General features: G+C 38.7%; 2 protein-coding genes across 2 annotated transcripts in view; one reads left to right on the plus strand and one right to left on the minus strand.

The window, feature by feature from the left end:
* Positions 1–626: 626 nt before the first annotated feature.
* Positions 627–4933, minus strand: tfb2m (transcription factor B2, mitochondrial). Its single transcript, XM_079457893.1, has 9 exons — positions 4770–4933; positions 3620–4085; positions 3440–3531; positions 3207–3360; positions 2872–3020; positions 2691–2780; positions 2509–2571; positions 2130–2281; positions 627–2041 (listed from the first exon to the last, which is right to left on the minus strand). The coding sequence occupies exons 2-9, from the start codon at positions 4059–4061 to the stop codon at positions 1855–1857; spliced, it is 1329 nt and encodes a 442-aa protein (XP_079314019.1). The 5' UTR covers positions 4062–4085; positions 4770–4933; the 3' UTR covers positions 627–1854.
* Positions 4934–5166: 233 nt separating this feature from the next.
* smyd3 (SET and MYND domain containing 3) overlaps positions 5167–21185 on the plus strand; it is a 107827-nt gene continuing 91808 nt past the window's right edge. The window contains exons 1-5 of the mRNA XM_079459368.1: positions 5167–5387; positions 14967–15030; positions 16636–16743; positions 16852–16909; positions 20788–20924. Of these exons, the coding sequence (XP_079315494.1) occupies positions 5227–5387; positions 14967–15030; positions 16636–16743; positions 16852–16909; positions 20788–20924 (528 nt within the window). The 5' untranslated portion in view covers positions 5167–5226. The remainder of the gene's footprint in view (positions 5388–14966; positions 15031–16635; positions 16744–16851; positions 16910–20787; positions 20925–21185) is intronic.

The following is a 21185-nucleotide window of genomic DNA, read 5'->3' on the forward strand; positions in this document are numbered from 1 at the left end:
AATGATGCGATAACAAGATGTTTTACAAAATACACAACTCTGATGTTTTCACCAATAAAATGTGCAACACCCCGTTTTTGCTATGGAATTAATATGAAATATCTAATTTATTTTTATAGTGCTTTTTATCAAAGCAGCTGAACCCACAAAAAACACATAAATATGTTAGCACAGAATAAATAAATATAAAAACTTAAAAGGTAGTAACAACTGACAGTGGAAGGCTTCCCGCAACATCTCGCGAGATCCGGTCAAAAACTCTCACGATATAGCCAGAACGTGATGCATGATGGGATACACTTAGCTTGGAAGCGTTAGTGTGCTTTAAGGGAACTGCACTTTGGCGTTTTTAAAACATTGGACAGACTTGCGCACTTACTTCGTGTCGCGTGCACGCACTCTCAAGTGGCCAAGACCGCATGTGGGCGTATCCGTACGCAACCTTTGCCCTCTGTAGCTGACACCTCATTAATATTCATGAGCAGCGCCAGCCGATCTGATTTCGCGTTTACACTGCCATCTGGTGGATTAGATCAATCAAAGCATTTTCTTTCATATACAATAGCACATTTCCGACTTGTTTTAAAGAGAAAAGATGTGACGGACAACATGTATTATTTATTTTTAACGCATTTATATGAATGGACTGTAATTTACGTCAGACACGTGTTCTCCAGTGAGACTGATGGAAGAATAAACAGAAGCTTTTGGCAAAATAGCACAGATTTTTGACCGTTTATAAAAAGCTATAAAGGTTTGTACTTTAATTTAGATTAGTCAGCAAGGTCGCTTTCTCCAAACCAGCAAAGACTGGACTAATTTACAAGATTTGGGCCCGGTTTCATAGACAAGCCTAAGCTTAAACCACTACTATGTCTTATTGCCTTTGATAAAAACATTACTGGTGTCAATCTTTGCACAAAACAGTGGCAATTACATATTTAAAGATATGTCAGGGCATTTTATTTTCAGGTAAAACAGCTCAAACTTTCATTTGATTCTAGGACTAATCCTAGTCTGTGAAACCGAACATTGGATTTCTAGTATACGAGCCAACAGTGTGCAAATCATTTCTATGACTTCTAACAGTATGTAAATTATAACTTACATAAATGTATTGTAAATAGAAATACACTTATTGTTGTGGTCCTGCTACTATGAGTGAACAGTTCATTTCAGATTTTATAATACAAAAGGTTACCTAAGGGCATAGATGCTTATGACCTCCCTGAGAAACCGTATGCTTACAACACTAATCATTGAAATGACAAGGAAATAAAACAACAAATGTAAATATCTTATTGTTTATCATTGATTATGTAAAATCTCTTACATAGATTATTTTACAAAAAAAATCATGTACATTTAAATACAGCAAACATACAAAAGCTGAAAGAAAAGGACAAAAATGGCATTACTGCGAATATCATAACTGGGATTGGTAGTTTCCTAATCGTTAGGATTTCAAAGTCCTTTTTACTTTTGATGTTGAATGAAAATGTAAAACTTTCCACCAATTATCAAAGAGACTAAGCGGTTTTGTCATGTGTAGCACACGCCCCATAGTTTTACGTGACTTCTGTCAGATATCAACACATTTTAGGAGAGGTATCCATACCGTCCTATTGTATCCAACTGCATGTCACTGATCTTAAGATATGGATGGGCACAATGATTTTTAACAAAAAAACTTTATAGACAAGTAATTCAAAATATGTGCCAGTTATACCTCAAGCATGTAACACTCACTCAAAGGTCACGAGTCTCATGAAATTATGAACCCCCAGTGTCCTCTAACTGTCTTTCCAAAATAAGACATTTTTTGTCCACGATGAGTCCTTCGTGCAGTCACTGTTACCCATGACCTGTGTTTTTAGTTTCCAGTATCTCTTCATAAAGCCAGCTCTCGGCGAAGTTCCCCGACTGCTCCATCAGCTCAAACAGACGCTTGTACTCATCCGGGTAAACATCGCCTGTCAGAGTGTCATCCAGAAAGCGGAGTTTTGAAATGAGTTCTGGCCCACTTCCAGGACTCCATGAGCTTTGAAACAGTAGGCAAAAAAATGGTTTACAACCCAAATATGACACTTGTGCATAAAAGTTAAGAATTTATTTGAGAAAAAACTTACTTAATTTGTTCAATCAGTCTACTTCTCCTTTTAGCAAGACACTGTTTCACCATCATGATCAGTGTGCTGCCGTTCAAGGGTGTGAGGTGAGAGTTGAACAAGTCATCACGTGGCGTTATGCGCACCAGACAAAGGTTCTCACTCTGGGACGTCTGAGGGGAAATGAAATGAAATAAATGAAAGCCTTGAAAATTGGCTAAAAAACTCAAAACTTGAAAATAGAAATCAAATATAGCAAGAAATCCTTATGTTAATGTTCTTCGGTATGTTTCTTATAAGATTGTTTTGTGGCTGAAATCTGGCAATCCTCCAGGAACCAGTAGAATGTTTAAATCATGTTTTGTGTTTTATTTTATTGTGTTTATGTAGCAACGCTTACGGCAGTACTTGATGTTGCGCTTCTATTTCTTTTGGATGTTGTCAAAAAGGACGACAGTGGCTCCTAGTAACGAGAACAGAGAGCAGATATTCTCAACAACATTATATGGACAAACATGCTAGTGTTTCTTGTTAACAGATTATTCATTAAAAAGCAACAAATAATGGAAACATAAAGATTACCTCATGCAGTAACTCAATGTCACAAGCCATCTGCCACAGAACACTGTAAGCTTGATAGTTCTTATAATCCCTCGGACGGGTCACTAGTTTCTGTCACACCGACCAAAAAATGATAATTCAATCTCAGATTCAGTATGAACATTCCAAGCAAGTTCTGATACATAAAGTCCTATGAACTCACTTTGTATTCCTTCTGGCTGATGAACATGATCAACTCCACACGACCATAGTGGAATACGGAAAGACGCTCAAACAGGCAGTAGATGAGCTTCCACAACAAGCTCCTTTCGTTTCGTTGAGAGAAGATCCCCACAACCTTCACCGGGACATCTGCGTCAACAAAAAAAATAGACTTTACGCAAAATGCCTCAGGAACGCCGGTGCACGTGAACAGAGATTTTACCTTTATTCCATCTATTAGGTGTAGTGTGTCATTTTTTTTATTTAAAATACCTAATACAGACACAGCTTTATCCTAGATTAATTCCCAGAAAGTGTGAATTTTAGGGACCCTACCTGATGACCATGGTACCTCGGAGATGCCAAGGTTAGAGAAGAGCTTCTCTGAGTACATGGCAGGTGGTTTCATGCTGCCCTGACCGATGGGATCAAGTTTGAAGAAGTCGCAGTGAACCACATCCAACTGCCCGTCCAGCTTGCTCTCGAGTGCCTTCGAGATGAAGGATCGATTGGGTTAAAACAGTCCCGTTAAAGAAGAACACCTCATCGTTTTTAAACAGCAAACCTACCTGCAACTCGGAAAGAAAGTGTGCATCATTTTCCAGAGCAACGACTCTCTGAGCGCCACGATTCAACAGAGCACGTGTCAACACTCCAGGACCTGCGAAAAAGATAAAGCCCATGTGTGACTCATTACAGAAACATTTACCCAAATTCCAGCATTCAAACAATTGAGTGGAGATACAAACCTGGGTTACATTCAAATATAACAGCTTTTCCATCCTCGATGTCTTCGGCAAGATGGTCAGTAACGATTGTTGCAAGTGTAGGGTCTACGATAAACCTTCTCAAGTTTTTACAAGCCAGTGCTTTGTGCGTGTTCTCATCCACATCACCCAGATCTAAAAGATCGTACCGACACAGAGGACGGAACTGACCCTTCAGAGGCACGGCCACAGCGGAGAGTTTCCTCTGAACGACTCCTGTGGACGGAGAACTTCGCTCTGGTCTGGCTGACTGAGCCGGGCTCTTCTTTGACCCAGAGAAAGAATCTAAAGTATACGTTCTTTCAGAGGTGGATAATGTCCTGTGTTTAGTTAAAGGCAGCGCGTGGGGAGATGCAGATCTCGACGTTCCACACAGAGTTCTTACAGTCAGGAAGAAGAACCTACATCCTCCACATGTCGCCATGTTGACACTGCAGGCCTGGAGCTTCTAAAATAAAATCACATCACGGCTTTTAGGTTGTTAAAGTGGTTTTAAATCATACCCAGTTGTAATTCAATAGTAATTAGCTATGATGGTTATTTTGGCAGACATTTTGCTATTTTAGCATTCGAATTTTCAGTATGAAATGTTATAACTAAATAGTTTTCCATTTGCAATAGATGTTTCGTCACGATACGACACTTTCAATCAAACTTTATTTCTACAGCACAGCTTTACAGGCAAAAACCTTTTAGCACAGCCTTTTGAGACCTTATAACACTTATTTAAAGCACAAACCCTAGACACATACAAACTGTACAGAAATGAGAAAAGACATTAACAAAGACTGTGCTACATATTACCACGAGATGTACTTTAACATTACCATCAATAAACGTGTCTATACATATGATGTGATCACACAGTTGTATTCATATCCCACAAGTTTATTCATTCCAATGGCCTCCAAACCTAGAAATGTTTAAATGCCAAGAAATGTTCAGGTTCACAGCTTTACTATCATTTAATATCGGCCATTATTACTTACTCCGAGCAGACCATTTTAAAATAAAGAGTTACGAATTCTGCAGATCGCTCCATTGACCATGCGCAAACGTGCTCGCCTTATTCTTTCAGAATCAACAAACATGTACGTACGTGCATTTGTACATCAGTTTAGCAAAGACTCACCTCAAATGATGCCGTTTCAGTCCTGATGATCTACATTACCGATGCAGCGAGACGCTCCGTGTCTGTGACATTGAACCCGCATGTTGTTGACCCTAAAAGTTTCGCAACGCTATTGGCGGAGGCGCACAACAAACGTCATAACCTTGCGACGGCCTTACATGATCAGATCAAAGATGCGTCAAATGTGCGCATGCGAGAGTCTGTTAACATTTTATTTATACGTGCAATACGAAGTACTGTATATTCGTCTGCATAATGGTTGTAATATATATATAACTTATAAATATTTAACATACGGCGCAGAATTGTTTTGAGTTGCTGATTTTGTTGTGGTGAATCTGCGCAGCGCCGTGTCAGTAGGACTGGCATGAATACAAACATGCGGCATTATACATACATTGCTACATTGTGTTAACACGCGTGGACGCTGGTGGTGTGAGTTATTGTTGATAGTGTGATGGCGGGGAATATTGAAAGGTTTGTCAGTGAGGGTAAAGGGAACGGATTACGTGCTCTGCGTGAAATCAAAGTCGGAGAAGTTATCCATTCGTGCGAGCCTTTTGCATTCAGCGTAGCGAAGGGTTTCTTAAAAACGACCTGCCATAATTGTCTCAAGAGGTAAGAAGACTCCAGCGTTGCTTTATGCATATAGGAATGCATTGAAAATGATTGACACAATACAATGTATGCATGGGGTTACATCGCGTATGTTCAATGCTGACGTTGCTACGATCAATGCTGATACTTCTTGCATGTTAAATCTTAATTATAAAGTCGTGTAGCCATATAGTTTAAAAGTGTAGTCTTTGTAAAGTCATGTAGTCTTCTATGTGTTTTCTTCCGTCGTTTTATCTAAAACATGACATTAAACGACTTGAATGCTTGCTTGACTTGAACGCTATTCATTTGGCAGTTTAGTTTTGGCCACTAGGGGGAGCTGTTGGTTTTCCAAAAATAGTTGAGCTAGAATGTTTGTTGTTTGTAAGCATGATGTCTGATTTAACTCTCTGCTTTTCATCCCACATTCAATGATCAAGCTTTTTTACATATTCATTGAGAAACACCACATGCATATCTTTTTGAATCGGAGACGTATTGCAGGTTCAGGTTGCGTTTACCTTTTTTCTTCTTTGACATCCTTGCTATTCGCTTCATAAACATTTTCATTTTCGGATACTGTGTGTCCTATTCCGATACTTTCGCTTCTGTATTGAGTTTGACACTCGTAGCAGATGAGCATTTCACACCAGCATGCCACACGTAGATCATCATCTATGAGATGACGTAATGCCATCATTTCTTCCGAGACCGTTAGACTCCAAAGTTTCTCAAAGATAATGCATGCAGGCCTACTTTATTTTATAAGCTGATTCTCTAACGCACTCGTTTTTAAAGGTAAGAGTGTGATGCACACTCCAAAGTATCAGTTCTCATCTTTTTGTCTTGGCCACCATCTCTCTTTATTCATCCATTCCCCACTGAGGAATGAATTGCCATCTGCTTTCCTCTGTACGGCCAGTCATCATATTTCAGGTATGTCATTTTCCTGACTTCGACTCGACGCTTTCATGAGCGTGACCTTGGGGAGTGGATCTTTCCACTCGAGAGGGAGAAAAGCAGACATGCAGGCAGGAAAGACGGTCATTTCTGGCTGGGGATTAGCACCTTTGTCCCGCTAATAACCTGGCTCGTCTATAGAGAGGAACCATGGAAACAGAAGGTTAATAATCCACTGAGAAGAGAGCAGTATATCAGTGGTACTCTACTTTGTGCCGAAGGTCTAAAAATACAGAAAGATGTTTGTGCTATTAGAGAGCTCAGTACGTTATATTTATAAAAACACAAGTGCGTCTGTCATCATTTACTCACCCATTGGTTGTTTCACACCTGTATACATTTCTTTTTTCTGCTAAACACAAAGGAAGATATTTGAAAGAATATCAATTTCCAAACAGGTCTCATCCCCATTTACTGCCATAGTAGGGAAATAAATACTATGGAAGTTGATAAGGGATGAGCTCTGTTGGGTTACTGACATTCTTTCAGCAGCTTCCTTTGTGTTTAGCAGATCTAAGAACAAACTGAGGGTGATTCAACGATGACAGATTTTTCCTTTTCGGGCGAACTAAGCTTTTAACATAAACTATGAAAAAACATGAATCTATGTTTATTATTTTCCGTGGTCATCTTTAATATGCATGCCACACGTTTAAGCATTCAGCACAGATTGATGTACTGTTTTCATGCTTCGCTATTCATTGTAATGCAACAGATGCTGATGTTGACTCTTTCTTCTGGGCTTCATTTAAGACTAATGGGGCCTGCGACACAACACACGGTGTATTTAAAAGCCAACTGTACGAATCTGGATGAATATGAATAGTTATTTTGTAATGCCTGCTTTTTAAGGTCAAATGGATTTCTCGGGAACTGAGCATGGGCCGTATAATGCTTTAAAGCCGTGTACGATGATACTCTGAAGACTCTTGCAACGTGTCATATCTACAGTGGCACATCAAGACAATTACACCCCGGTGATGAGATGCAATGTGTCTTGACCTTGGTTAAAGTCAGAGTAAACAGCAGGCCACGCATGACTGATCTGCCAATAAACTACTCATTTTCAATTACAGTTTTATGCTGCCGCAGTTGCGTTCAGCTGTAAAGTCGTGATTTTTTTATGATATCGTATTAATATGAATGCATTTTCAAGCACAGTGGTAATGCAAAATGCTTTTTCAAACTTAAACATTGTAGTTATTATTATTATTTATTAAACTCTTAAACACAACTGGCATGAGTCGTACGTTATCTGATCTCACAGAAGACCGCTTGCTTTGAGAAAATGAATCATTTGTGTTTGTTTATTTGAAGAAATCACAAGGGGCGTTTTAAAGGAAATCAGGGCAACATCAAAGATGAGAGTAATTGCTTTTTGCCTCTCTTATATGGAAGTCTTTATTTCTAATGAGTGCTTATGACTGTGGGTAGAAACATGAAGGAATTGGTTAATGGGCTCATGCCCAAAACTGCACGTGTCCTATAGCCACAGGTCTACAAACAAAAACAATTACTGCATTTGAGACAGACAGACTTAAGTGCGTGAACGTGCAATACAGAAAATGGTCATACTGTAGGTATTTCTTTGTAAATAATGTTAATGTATTCTTAAATGTGTATTTAAAATGTAATGAGATATACGGAAAATGTATTTTGAGTAGGTTACAGTAACTTAAAAAAACCTTTTTCTAATTGTTCTAGTCCAGAAAGAGACAAGGTGTAAATATAAATAAAAAAGATGTGTGCATAATGTAAAAGCTTTCCTGCGGCTCTGTGGTTGATGCATGGGGATAGCAACGCCAATGTCATGGGTTCGATCCCAGGGGTTTTCACATAGTTAGAAACAAATATATAAGTCGCTTTATATAAAAGCGTTTGCCAAATGCATAAATGTAAATTCATATTCTATAATATATAACATGTTATGAAAATATTCAAAGCTGTTTTATTTAGTTCAGTGCTTTGTTTTTCATCTCTTATCAGCTTAATAGTTCACTCTTATCACATTTTCCTGTGCTCTTTGGTGCCTTAGTAATATGTGGCTATCCAAAACCATTTTCATATAGAATGTGGCCGCCAAGCAGAACTGGGCCATTTTTTGCAGTGCAGGTCACGGATCACCGGTGGCTTTGAATGCTTCTGTGGCTGTTCTTTAAATCTGCCATCTGTTGTCATGGAGCGAGGCTTCTCGTTTCAAACCTCACTTCCTTTCTGATCAGGCGAAGCAGCAGCTCGCACTGTGCATTTTATTCATTCGTCCTATTCTTTAGGCAGACAACATCTGTTCTTAAAAATTGTATCATTAAATCACAAGAACAACAACGGTGTTGTGCAAATTTACAGGGAACGACCTTATGAAGATAGAGATCACATGGAAATTCATTCCATAAATCCACGAATATGTAATTTTTCAATGCATTAGCCATAATTGATGGGTGCGTGTGATGAAACGCCAGTGACGAAACACTTGAATAGCTTCTTTAATCTAAATATAAGATGGATGAGAATGCTGTGAACACAAATCGTGACATGCAAGCCAAACAAGTGTTTTGAACCCAAGTTTGCTGACGCCAGTGAAATTTGCAGTTATGTTGAACTCCAGTGCGGTGTTGGGCTATTGCATCATATCCTTTCATCTTAGTGGTAGTGTACCCTGTATGAGATATTACTAGATGTGTTTTATAACTGTAATGCCATTTGTACAAAATGATACCGTAGTACCGCCACAATAGTGCTTTTTTGGACTTTGTTCATTTTTAAGATGAGTTAATGCGATGGAAACAGAATGAAACAATGAACTTTAGCTGCACTATTATATTTACAAATGAATAAAAACTAGTGTATTCATACATTTACAAATATAAATAAATAAAAGCTGTTTTATTATCAACACATTTACCAATGTTAACTGTAAAGTTAACTTACTGTAAAGTGTTAACATTTCGCTGTAGCAGACTTTCATCATCAGCGTTTCTCTGGCACACTTTCAGGCTCTCTCAAGCAGATGAGGATAATGCTATCGATCGGCTCTTTCGTCGTGAATGGCATGCTGGATTACTTTCTAGTACCCCTTTGAACCCAATTCGAGAAGAAGGGCTAAGTGCCATGGCAACGAGACAACTCATCGTATGGTGAGCAAAGGCGTTCGTGATAACATCCATCATACTATGAAGAACAGTGACGTAACCTGCGACCTTGAACGTGGTCTTTCGGTTCTCGTACTACTGCGGGCCACCGTGTCCTGGGTTCGATCGGAAGTTAATTGGAAGATGAAACGTGCAATTATCCTCCGCCTCTTAAGTGTAGTGAGAGTGAGCTGGCATCAGATGCTCGCCAGGTTTTCTTCGGCGGGCTGGAAAATATCCCGCTCGCATCTCCTGTGAAGACACGACAGCTGTTTTACACCAGAGCTTTGACTCGCCTCTTCTCATTAACAGCTGTGTGATATTTTGGGTGTTTTTTTAACAGGAATGACAGATCCGGGTCAATATAGTATGGAACTTCAGAAACATATTTTTGTTGTGGTAGTTTGTTACTCTAAATAAAATTGTCAAGTAAGCAAGCAGTTAAAAAACATTTGTTTTTCTTTTATTGCCATAGGATGCAAATGAGTTTACTGTAGTTTATATTAGTATGTTTATGTAATTTACATTTGAAGAGTCCAATATCATCTTTATCATTTTCACAGACTCCGTGGTCCCGGACCGTGAACAAGCGAGAGCTTTCTCTAACTTTGAAGTCACGGATGGTGTGAAATTTATTTACTTTTTAATCAGCGGTTACAATACACTAAGGTCTTCTCCAACGATTCACACGCATTCTGTGTCGTGACAAATAGGATTATATGCCGTGATGGTGATACTAATGGTTTTCTGCTTGGAAAGGTCACAGTCTCATGTTCATGCCACGAATGTACAAATGTACTGACAGGACCTTCATTAAAACGGCCTAAAATGCCATATCATATTAAATCCCACAATGTTTAGTTATGGCTTGTTGTCAGCAAAATCATTTGCCTGTCATGCATTTTTGGGGATCAAGTTTTAAAACTTAATTTTAGCTGGTTTGTGGCATATGTTTCAGTGGTCGAGTAATGAATTTCTTCTGTGGATCCAGGAGAATTTTACAATTAATAATTCTTCAGCCGTTTCTGGCTCGATGTGCCTGAGCAGGTTTCTCATTTCCAGGATTAGTGGCTGTTGGCTCTTTTTACTTTTCTTGCTTTTTTTTACTGTGACGGCTCTGATTTGGTTTGTTGGATGCTTTTTATCCGTAAACCCTGGCTAATGTGCGGCTGGCCTGAAGAAAACTGAAGAGCAGAGGCGTTCATTTAAACTTCTGACCTCAGGCCAGTTGGGTTCCGGAGACAAGCTATTTATTCAAATATTTTATTTTGGCGAATTCTTCAACATTGTTTTATAACCTAATGATTTATAATGTATAAAGAATGTTATAGTTTTATTTAATTAACACTGCATATATGAATTGGTAGTCCGTCTGATATTTGACCTGTGTTTTGACTTGCATAACCATATGTTTTATTTATAGTCAATATGTTTTCTTTGCAACAATGAAAATAGTAAAAAGCGCTATATAAATAGACTTGACTTGACTTCAAGGATACGTAAGAAGAAAAACATTTGGCATAGACAATGTGTCTAAATGAAGGATGCAATAAATATGTCACACTTCAGAGTTTGAGGTTTTTTTCGGAAAAGCAAACCTTATTTTCAGGGAAAGAAACCTATGGATGCTCATGAGTCTCTGCAGATGAACCTTGAATATATTCAAGTGTTTTAAATGGACAGAATGGCATACTTTCAGAAGTGTATCCCAGTTTAATGGCATTTCAGGCGTTTGATTCATTGTGTATTAAAACGCTTTTTCAGTTATTAAAATGTATAAACGCTGTTGATGAATTCCCCCGTAACAGGAATAATATGAATGTGCTTGTCTGTCATAAAGGATGGCCATCTTCTCTTTTGTTTTCGTCGTCTTGTAGGCTTTTTTTCAATTAATAGACCAGCAATGAGTGATATTTTGGAAAGTGTTGTCTGACAGCCTTGAGGAGCTATAAAGAGTGTTTGTAAGGGTAAACAATCTAATTGGAGTGTGTGTGTGTTGCGTTATCTGTTGTGTTGGATTTGGCGGCATATGAGTTCTTGGTGTGTTTGTCTCATTCTTCTCCTCCTGTCGTATCGATGAAAGCTCATCTGGACATCCACAGACACGTACGCACGCACACCACACACATTCAGTTCAGATGATTCTGTCGGTGAAGCTCTAAGTATGTGAAGGGAACATTCAGCATAGTTGGTTAGATGAATGTGATGATGGGATGCCATATTTACTTAAAATGATTGGTGATTGTGAAATGAAGAAACTTGAGTTTGGTCTCGCGAGGCGTAAACCATATGGGATGATCAGATTTTGAGTCCCTTTGTGGATGCTGCTGTGATTTCTTCATCCACTGTATTTGATCTAAATAAAAGTTAGCCTCTGGATATTTGTCTGTCGTTAATGAAAATTAAATGCAAACTTAGCATTTGACTATTGGAGTCTAAATAAGAGAATCATCATGCCACCGGGGGGCAGTGTTTCTCTGTGGCACTTGAGTCAAGTCCAAAAGTCTACAACGAAATCTTACCTTAAAGGATAGTAGTTCTAGTTCACCCAAAAATGGAAACCCATTGCTGTATTGGAAAAATAACGTTTTAATGAAGTCAACAATCGGCCGCTTGTTGGAGGACAAGCTGGATAATCATAAACGCTTTAATTGTGGTTCTTGCTAAGTTTTGCAGTTCATAATATAATGAATTATTTACGAGAAATTTCTTTTTTGGGGGAAAATGATCCATTAAAGCATGGTTCAAGCTTTTGCAACTGCAATTTATCTACTGTATCTACTGTGGGCAGCAGACAGGCAATGCTAGATCAAATGTGACCCAAATTGTGGACCGCAAAACCAGTCATAAGGGTAATTGTTTTGCAATTGAGATTTATACAAGCTGAATAAATAAGCTTTCCATTGATGTACGGTTTGTTAGGATAAGACGAGATGCAACTATTTGAAAATCTGGAATCTGCGGGTGCAAAACAATCTCCTTTAAAGTTGTCCATCAGATGCGCTGTAGGCCGATGCTAAGAAACAGGTTTGTTGTAACGCTCTCCATTGGCTTATCGCCGTAATGACGTTGTGGAATGTAGATGAACTTGAAAGCTGAAAAAGCTTTACATAAACATCAAACTTGATTGAGTAATTTCCAAAGAACGGACAGCAGCGAGCGAAGTTTGTAGACGTGTTTCTGGCCATTTTTGTTTGCTGCATCTTTCACAAAAATAAAGTTGTGATTTATTGACGGTAGGAAATTTACAAAATAAAATATCATTGGAACATGGTCTTTACTTAATATCCTACAGATTTTTGGGAATATAAAAAAAATTGCTAATTTTGACCATTACAATGTGTTGTTGGCTATTGCTACCTAAATAACCGTGTGACTTATGATTGGTTTTTGGTCTGAGGTCGTTTGAAACCTAATAACAAAATGATCTGGCTAACATATTATAATTTAATATGGATGTATTTCACTTACTGTTTCGTAGATGAAATACTTCAATTAAACATTAGCATAACATAGCAGATATAAATTGTGGGATTAGGCTGTAACTGGTGTTAAGACATGAAAAATGAGGCCATTCAACGGTGAAATCCTGTTAGTCAATGCTTAATGTATTATAACATATATTTTAAGGATAATCGTATTATCATTTGACATTATGTGTCGTTATTAAAGTCTCATTATTTCTCACTGCCTTGTACAGTCCTCGCACATACACACATGACCAGTACTAAGACTTTAGCTCAATGCATTTGAATGAACTATAGTCTTTAAACTAAGGCTATAGTAGTTAATTATAACAAAACAATCAGGTAAATGTCATTTTAAGTGTTTAACGCAAATTAAGGATGTCTGAAATACACAAGCCTACGGGTAACCTGGGATTTAATACATTTCTGGTTCTGATACCATTCTTTGTTCTGGCGTGTTCCTCTTGTTTTCGTCTCTGCAAATTTGTTTTTTTTTATATGATGAACTTCTCTCTTTTCAAACACAAATAGGATTAAGATCATCAGATAGCCACAGGCACGGAGGTCTGATGTTCATCTGGTGCATAGCTTGGGTTGTTTCACTCCTCTGGATCTCATAAGGGTTCTCGATGGAACTTGAGATGTTGGAAACCCTGAAGTGATTTCATTGAGATTGTCGTGACCTTTAAAGCTGCCGTCTATAAACGTTAATCAGTTATTGAGCAAGTACATAAAAGTTACACATTGCAGCTTTAACCAAAGTGTTTTTAGCATCTGAAGACAACATGTAAATGTGATTTGCATAAAGGGCTGATTCACGCAAAGCTTATTGCAATTGTCCATATCTGATTGTTTCATCTTATAGTGTTCTCCTAAAGCTTCAAACGCACTGGTATAAATCATTGTTAGTTTATTGACATTGAATAGTTTGTATGTCTCTTCAGTGTGGTATGAAAATACTCCTCTCTGCCATTTATTCATTTTTTATTACCCTATAAGTACTACGCACTACGCTCTCAGGTGTCCGGTCAGTTGGTAATACCTAGGATTTCTAAATCAAGTGCAGGCGGCAGATCCTTTTCCTATCTAGCGCCTCAACTTTGGAACAGTCTTCCCCGCACTGTCCGGGAGGCAGACACACAAACTGTCAGTTTAAATCTAGACTAAAGACACATATTTTTATTCTTGCATACACTACACTATCATAATATCAATATTCTGAAGGTTAAGGCTGCACTAGTTAGATGAACCGGAACCAGGAACACTTCCAATAACAGCTGATGCATTTGTTGCATCAAAGAGTGCAGAACAGTCTCTCAGCCAGTCTTGTCTCATTGTTCCAAGGTTACCAGAGCGGGCAGGACCCAGTCCATGCCCAGACCTGACAAAAGCTGTGATGATAGAGCTGGACAAATGACGTGGCTATTGCATATAGGAATGTATAGTCTGTCTGATATTTTGACTTGCATAACCTTATATGTTTTGCTTATCGTCAATGTTTTCTAGTACAGCTGTTTTTTTAAACATTTAATGTATAAAATTGACTTAACTTACCTGTAAGGTTGTGTTACCTTTCTCTGTTCATGGATGAGTGTTACTTTGAACTACAGCCCTGTGAAGTGATTTGTCAAGGGCCTGCTTGAAATCAGTCCACCTCCAGAATACCGAGGTGCCGACAAGATCTCTCTGGTAATCTGTCTCTGCTAGACACAACTCCTCGTGGTTGTTTTCTCTCATAGAGGAGTAAGAAAGAGGGCTTGGGTGGTCATCTCTCCCTTCAGCGAGTGGCATCTACTGTCAGGGGAAGATGCTCCAAAATGCAAAGCTCTGGAAAACACTTGGTTCCAACATCTTATGTCAGTGTAGCTTGATCGAAATGTGCTTAGAATATCGGTTTAGGGTCGGTTACACCTGGTTTACTAATGTTGGTGAAGCTTGTTTAAGAAGCTCCAGCAAGATTGTGAATTATTACCATCTCCATTGAGAACAACACAAACCACAGAAGCTGACGCTCATTCTCTCTCTCTCTCTCGTTTTATTTTTAGGGGTGAAAGTTTATTAAGATGCTCTCGGTGTAAGATGGCCCGCTACTGCAGTGCTCAGTGTCAGGTAAGAGCTCTTCACAAATTCTGTTAGGTCTTAAGCTTCAGAGAGATTTCCAAATGCCTCAGAATATAACTTTTTTTAATTTTATCAGTTACATTTCTTACACGTTATACTGGTAATGTAAACATAAAAAAAAATACATGCATTACTATTGTCGTCCTTATAACATTGTCAACAAAACCAGAATTACTTCCTTCTTTAAAACCCCCAAAATGTTGTCTGTGCTGTCAAATATAAGTGACATTCCCTTTTGTAATATTTGTGTCACCAATATTATTTGCCCAGTGTATCATTATGGCATTAATTGATCTTTGTTCATGTTCATTTTAGTGCTGTCAAATCGATTAAGCACGATTCAACGATTCCAAAATAAATGTATTTGTGTGTGTGGCGTGTATATTTATGACTATATAAAAACACGAACGTGCATGTAATTAGAATATACGTGTGACATTTTGTTAATTATATATAATGTAAACGATATGTGAATATAAATATATATATTTATGTTAATATTTGTTATACAAATGCGTGTGTGTGCATTTACAGAGGTCATGTTAACCGGATCATTGACGTTTTTTTTACCCGTGACGGAAAAATCTGAAGGCCGTCCTTCATTTTGACAGATTACAATAAGTGGAATTTGTCCCTCCCTGTTTTGGCATTTCCCTTCATTCGAGCGTGATCGTAGGCTTGTAGAATCGTAAACGCAGCGTGATGATGTCACGAACATGCTAACGCCACCTCGCACCATAGTTACGGGTATTAATAGATTATGACGGATTTTTTACGAGCAAAAAAAGGCGTCTGCGTTTAAATATACACAGAAATATACAGGCCAAACACATGTATTATTTAAACGCAAACATTTATTTTGGATTCGATTAAATGATTTGACTGCACTAGTTAATTTATACCATTAGAGTTGTTCTTGTTAGTTCCTTTTTGCATCAACTAATGTTAACAAACAACTTTTGATTTAAAAAAAATCTTTATATTGTAATTAACATGAACAAAGGCTGTTTATATTGTTCATTGTTAGTCTATGTGAGCTCTCATATTTAAGTACCATTAACCAATAAAATGTTGTTATATTGTTAGCAACATGTCGTACTAGTGATGAAACTGTATTTGGCGTTATTTTAATAAAAACTCTTTTAGTTATGGTATTTTTGAACCCCATAGATAACTGATATGATGAATATCTTGTAAAAAAGCTCTTGCATCCAATGTGGTGCTTGGAGCCACCTGTAAAACATTGTGCATTTAAAGACACGCTCATCATTCTTCCAGGCTTCTAAAGTCTCTTATCTGTCATACAAAGTGCGAAACTTTCTACAATTGCATTATCTGTCTCAAACTTAGACACCATGCTGCTCTAAAATAGCAAAGGCATCAATGTCTTCTCCAGGCCCTCGTGGTTGTCAAGCTAACTTTTTCTTTTCTTAATTGTAGGCCGTCCTTTCATCATAATTCCCTCTAAAGGGAGATTTCTCACAGCAGGCACGTTCCACCACAGATCTGAGCTCTGACTGAAGATCTAAGCTTCGTGTTTGTTTGTGAAATATTTTGTATGGTGCCGCATTAATTGTCTTCGTTCTCTCGCAGAAACAAGCTTGGTCCGAGCACAAGAGAGAATGCAAATGTCTAAAGCGCCTCCAGCCCAGAATCCCCACCGACTCCGTACGACTGGTCGCCAGAATCATTTTTAAACTGGTATGTGAGATCAGATCACCTCACGTATCGGGAGCGTAGACACTTTAGACATGTTCAACTTTTGTTTTGCATTTAACGTGTTCAGCTCTCATCTTCTTTTTTCCGCAGCTCAGCCAATCAGAAAGCGACAAGGACGAGCTGTATTCGGTATCTGAACACCAATCTCGTAAGTTGCTATATGCTTATTTTTAAAGGGTTCATATGACACGGCTAAAAGGAATATTATCATTTTAGATGTAATGTGTAGATACGATTTAAGGTACAAAAACATAATATTTTCAACTTACCATGCATGTTTGTATCTCCTCTTTGCTCCGCCCCTCTGAAACTCATCGCTCTGAAAAGCGAGGTGCGCTGTGATTGGCCAGTTCACCAGTGCGTAGTGATTGGTCGAGTACTGCAAACGTGTGACGGAAATGTAGCGCCTCTTACCATATTTGGAACATCAGGTTCCAAAGCAATCGTACTGACAGGTACACCCACCTTACTTGCGTAGACCAATAAACCACCAACTGACGTAGATTTGTGGGGGTGTGGTTACACGTGGCGTTTCAGACAGGTCTGGATCCTTTTTTAAATTTTTTGCAATTTTACGTGTTTACTTCATGCATGGGCAACTTATAACACACCAAAAAACCACATATTCACAAAATATGACCCCTTTAAGGGCCCAATGTGGCCTAACAAGATATCTGTTGCATTAAAACGTGGTTTTCTCTCATGTAGTGGCACATTTTTAAAGAAATAGTTCATCAGAAAATGAAAATTCTCTCATTATTTATTCTCTCTTGTGCCACGTTTATAATTTAAAATCTCATCTATTGACTAGTCACGAGACCAAGAACCAATGAGATTGGAAATTATCGAAGTGTCACCATTTAAATTGAGTTAGCAGAAAAGATTTTTTTGGTTTTAGATTTCATAAATAAACTTAAAGTATTAATGGTCTCGAAATAATTGCTTTCTTCAAAATACTGGATAATTTAATGATGGGTGTGCTTTTTGGAGCTTCGCCATGTCGACCCCCATATAGAAAGATGACATGACAGCATTTCAAACTTATTTGTCCGTTTCTCTGACGAAAGAAAAATGTGTTGGGACAAGGATGAGTAAATATAAGGTATTTAGGAAGTACTCCTTTAAGTTGTCATCACCCGGTAAGATTTATCCTGCGAGTTAGAAAGATTAGATTTTCTATAATTGTAACGTTACGAATGCCTCTCCGTTCATCAGTTCGAGCCCTTTGTTAAAAATGCCCCAGCGGCCCTCGTCTCCCCAAAAGTAATTGGCTATTTTGTCACAATAAGCCTCTGACTTCTCACCGGTCTGGCTCTTTGCTATTCTGTCATAAGTAATGTGCCGCCATTAGAGATGTAATCCCATAGATGGCCCTCATGGAGCTTCCTGTGAACCTGCGCTCACTCATCACACAGCGGCCTTATGAGACGCCCGGCTTAAGCCTCTCGCTCACCTTGATTCATGCATTATTCCATGAAATCCATCAAACCTGCGTTTTCGTGGCCGTGCCAATTGAAGCCGAGATCTGTGCATAGACCTTAAGGCAAACAGAATGGCAGCAGTTAATCATTTCACTTGATCTCTCGCCATCTGTACCTGTAATGCTTTTTAACTATTGGTCAACCAATTGGTGATGATGTTTAGAGAGTCAGGTGGTGGATAGCCAATTGCTAAAATGGGATTTAAAGGGATAGTTCATGCAAAAATGAAGATTCTTGCATCATTTATCCACCCTTGTTCTGCAGAACACAAAAGGTCTGTCTTTGTATTCCTATCATCCAGCCCAATTATTTGTCTGGCCACCCACAGACCCTCATTGACCACCTGCTATCTGTACAATAGAGTCATAAATAAATTGTGATTAAAGAACAGATTTTAAATTAGTATTTCAGTTTATCCGACAAGCCCAAGTAATATGATCAGGGTCTGTATGTGAGCGATAAATGCAAGGAAATGAAGCTACATGGACTGCACCAGATTTATCTGCTGGGAGCGGTTGCCACGGGTCAAGCGTCGACTCTATGCGCGGCACATTGTACATCATTGACGGTGTGTTTGAGGAAAATGGATCAGAGCAGAAGGGTTAATGGAGAAGCCCATATGTTTGGCAAAGCTGTCATAAATCACACTGCAGCGATACTTGCATGAACGCGCGCACAAACACACAAGCTCTTTTTGTCTTCATAGGCAACTACTCTGCTGAAGAAATATACAACTTTGTTGGTCTTTGCCAGTTTCTTGGCCGGGTTTGTAGGGTATTAGATGGGTTTTAAACCATGTGCTGAGCACACGAGACCAACAACCCATTTTAGGCCCTGTTTGCACCTGGTATTAAGATGCGTTTTGCTCGATCGGATCACAAGTGGAAGACTATAAATACAAGTGTGAACATGGTGTGAAACGTTTTGAGCTTGTCCACTTTCAACCACTTCCAGAGGTAGTCGAAAACGAATTCGCCCTGATTGTGTTTGTAGTGTAGACACTCATGTGATCAAATGCGTTCGGGCAGCCACAGATGACCCCCTACTCTCCGCCTACTGATAATGCACGCTGGCCAGAAAGGATTTTAACTTTACCGGCTAATATTTAAAATGTTGATTTGAAGACCAAAAACCCTTTCTAACACATACTTACAGTGTTCAGCGCGGTCTCGCAGCTGTCAAAGCAGAAATAAAAAAATGCTGCTTTTTTATCATCTCCGGTCGGGTTCATATGTAAATTGCATGCGCTGATTTCGTCCATGAAAAATCATAAATGGACGATGTATTTACTCGCCCCGTGAACTCTCGCAGACATCAGGACAAAAGAGACGGATTTAAACACCAGGTGTAAACGGCTACGTGTCTCATTCGTCCACTTGTGATCCGATCGACCAAAACACATCTTAAAGTGACAGTTCACACAAAAATGAAAATTCGGTCGTCATTTGCTCACCCTCATATCGTTTCAGACCTGTTTAAATGACTTTGTTCTGATGAACATAGAGATTTGTATTTGGAGATGAATGTTAGCAATTTTCAATTCTGTTACATCGTTGACTGCGATAGTAGGAAAAATGTAATGTTAGCCAAAGGTGCCCCAGAACTGCCCCAAACAAATTTCACCCTACTATGGTGCTGTAATGTCACAGAACTGGAAATTGCTAACATTCTTACCAATATCTTTCATTGTCTTTAACAGAACAAATTAATGTATATATGGGATGAAACTACCTGAGAGTGAGTAAATGGTGACAGAATTTAAATTTTTGGGTGAACTATCCCTTTAATACCAGGTATAAACAGGGCCTTAAACTGGTTTAAGGGGACTTTTTACCCAAAAAAACAAGTTCTGTCATCATTTACTCACCCTCGAGTTGTTCAAAATCTGTATGCATTTCTTTGTTCTGATGAACACAGAGACAATATTTGGAAGAATGCTTGTAACCAAACAGTTCTTGGTCACCATTGACTACTATGGGAGGAAAAATGACAATGGTAGTCAATAGTGCCCCAGAACTGTTTGCTTTCCTACATTCTTCAAAATATCTCCTTTCTTGTTCAACAGAACAGAGAAACTATGGTAGTCAATGGTGGTCACAGAGGGTCAACTGTACCAATCAAAACCATTCTTCATTTACAGTTACCATGATTTAGCTATAGTAACCATGTTGTTTGCTTTTATTTGTAGCTAAACCACGGTTAATATTTTTAAGGTGCTAAATGTATCCTAAAAAATGCAGAGGTGCCACCCCAGCACATAAAACCATGTTCTTTTGACATATACCATGGAAATACCACATTTGCATCAGTTATGGCAATGTTGTCGTGTTTAAAACCCTAAAAAAAACCTTCAGTATTTATCCTAGAATACGTATTTTCAGCAAACAACCCAAAAAAACATGTTTATGGTGTTGTGGAGTATTCTTTGAGCGCCTCCAAGTGCATTAATGATACTTTGTTCAATACAATACAAAATAGTATACTATTACCTTCCGAAAACATATAAACATCCTGTCCCTGTTGAAACTCTTTTCTATGTCTTTAGACCTGGAGGACATGTGCGACGAGAAGACGGAAGGTCTGGAGCATCTTTGCTCTACGCTGCAGGTGTATCTCAGCGAGGAGAACTGTGATTTTTCTCAGCTTCCTCCAGGCCTCGACGCCATCAACATGTTGGCCATAGTAAGTGTCCTTTTATTGTCACATACACCGCTCATAGTGTAGTCAGCAGGGGGCGGCACTTAGATCGCCGGGGTGTAACACCGAATCTAACGTGGCGTTGCGAATACTGTCAGGCTGTCACGTTGAGCGTGCGGCCACATACTGAGCATCTCTGTTATTGTTCTGTCCCGCTGTGAATTTCTGTATCTATTTTTCAGCGTTTTTTTCCCCTTCATAGTTGTTTATAGACTCTAAATAAGGTTATTTCACGTTTCAATTGTA

This window comes from Barbatula barbatula (assembly GCF_947034865.1).
Source record: "Barbatula barbatula genome assembly, chromosome: 6".
Classification (NCBI taxonomy): Eukaryota; Metazoa; Chordata; class Actinopteri; order Cypriniformes; family Nemacheilidae; genus Barbatula; species Barbatula barbatula.

What these genes read in the sequence shown, in the direction of transcription:
- tfb2m (XM_079457893.1), bottom strand. Translation starts at nt 4,061, where the DNA reads ATGGCGACATGTGGAGGATGTAGGTTCTTCTTCCTGACTGTAAGAACT. An exon ending in TCAGCCAGAAGGAATACAAA is followed by an intron (nt 2,781 to 2,871) that starts GTGAGTTCATAG and finishes TCGGTGTGACAG; the next exon opens with AAACTAGTGACCCGTCCGAG. An exon ending in GCGCAACATCAAGTACTGCC is followed by an intron (nt 2,282 to 2,508) that starts GTAAGCGTTGCT and finishes ATTTCCCCTCAG; the next exon opens with ACGTCCCAGAGTGAGAACCT.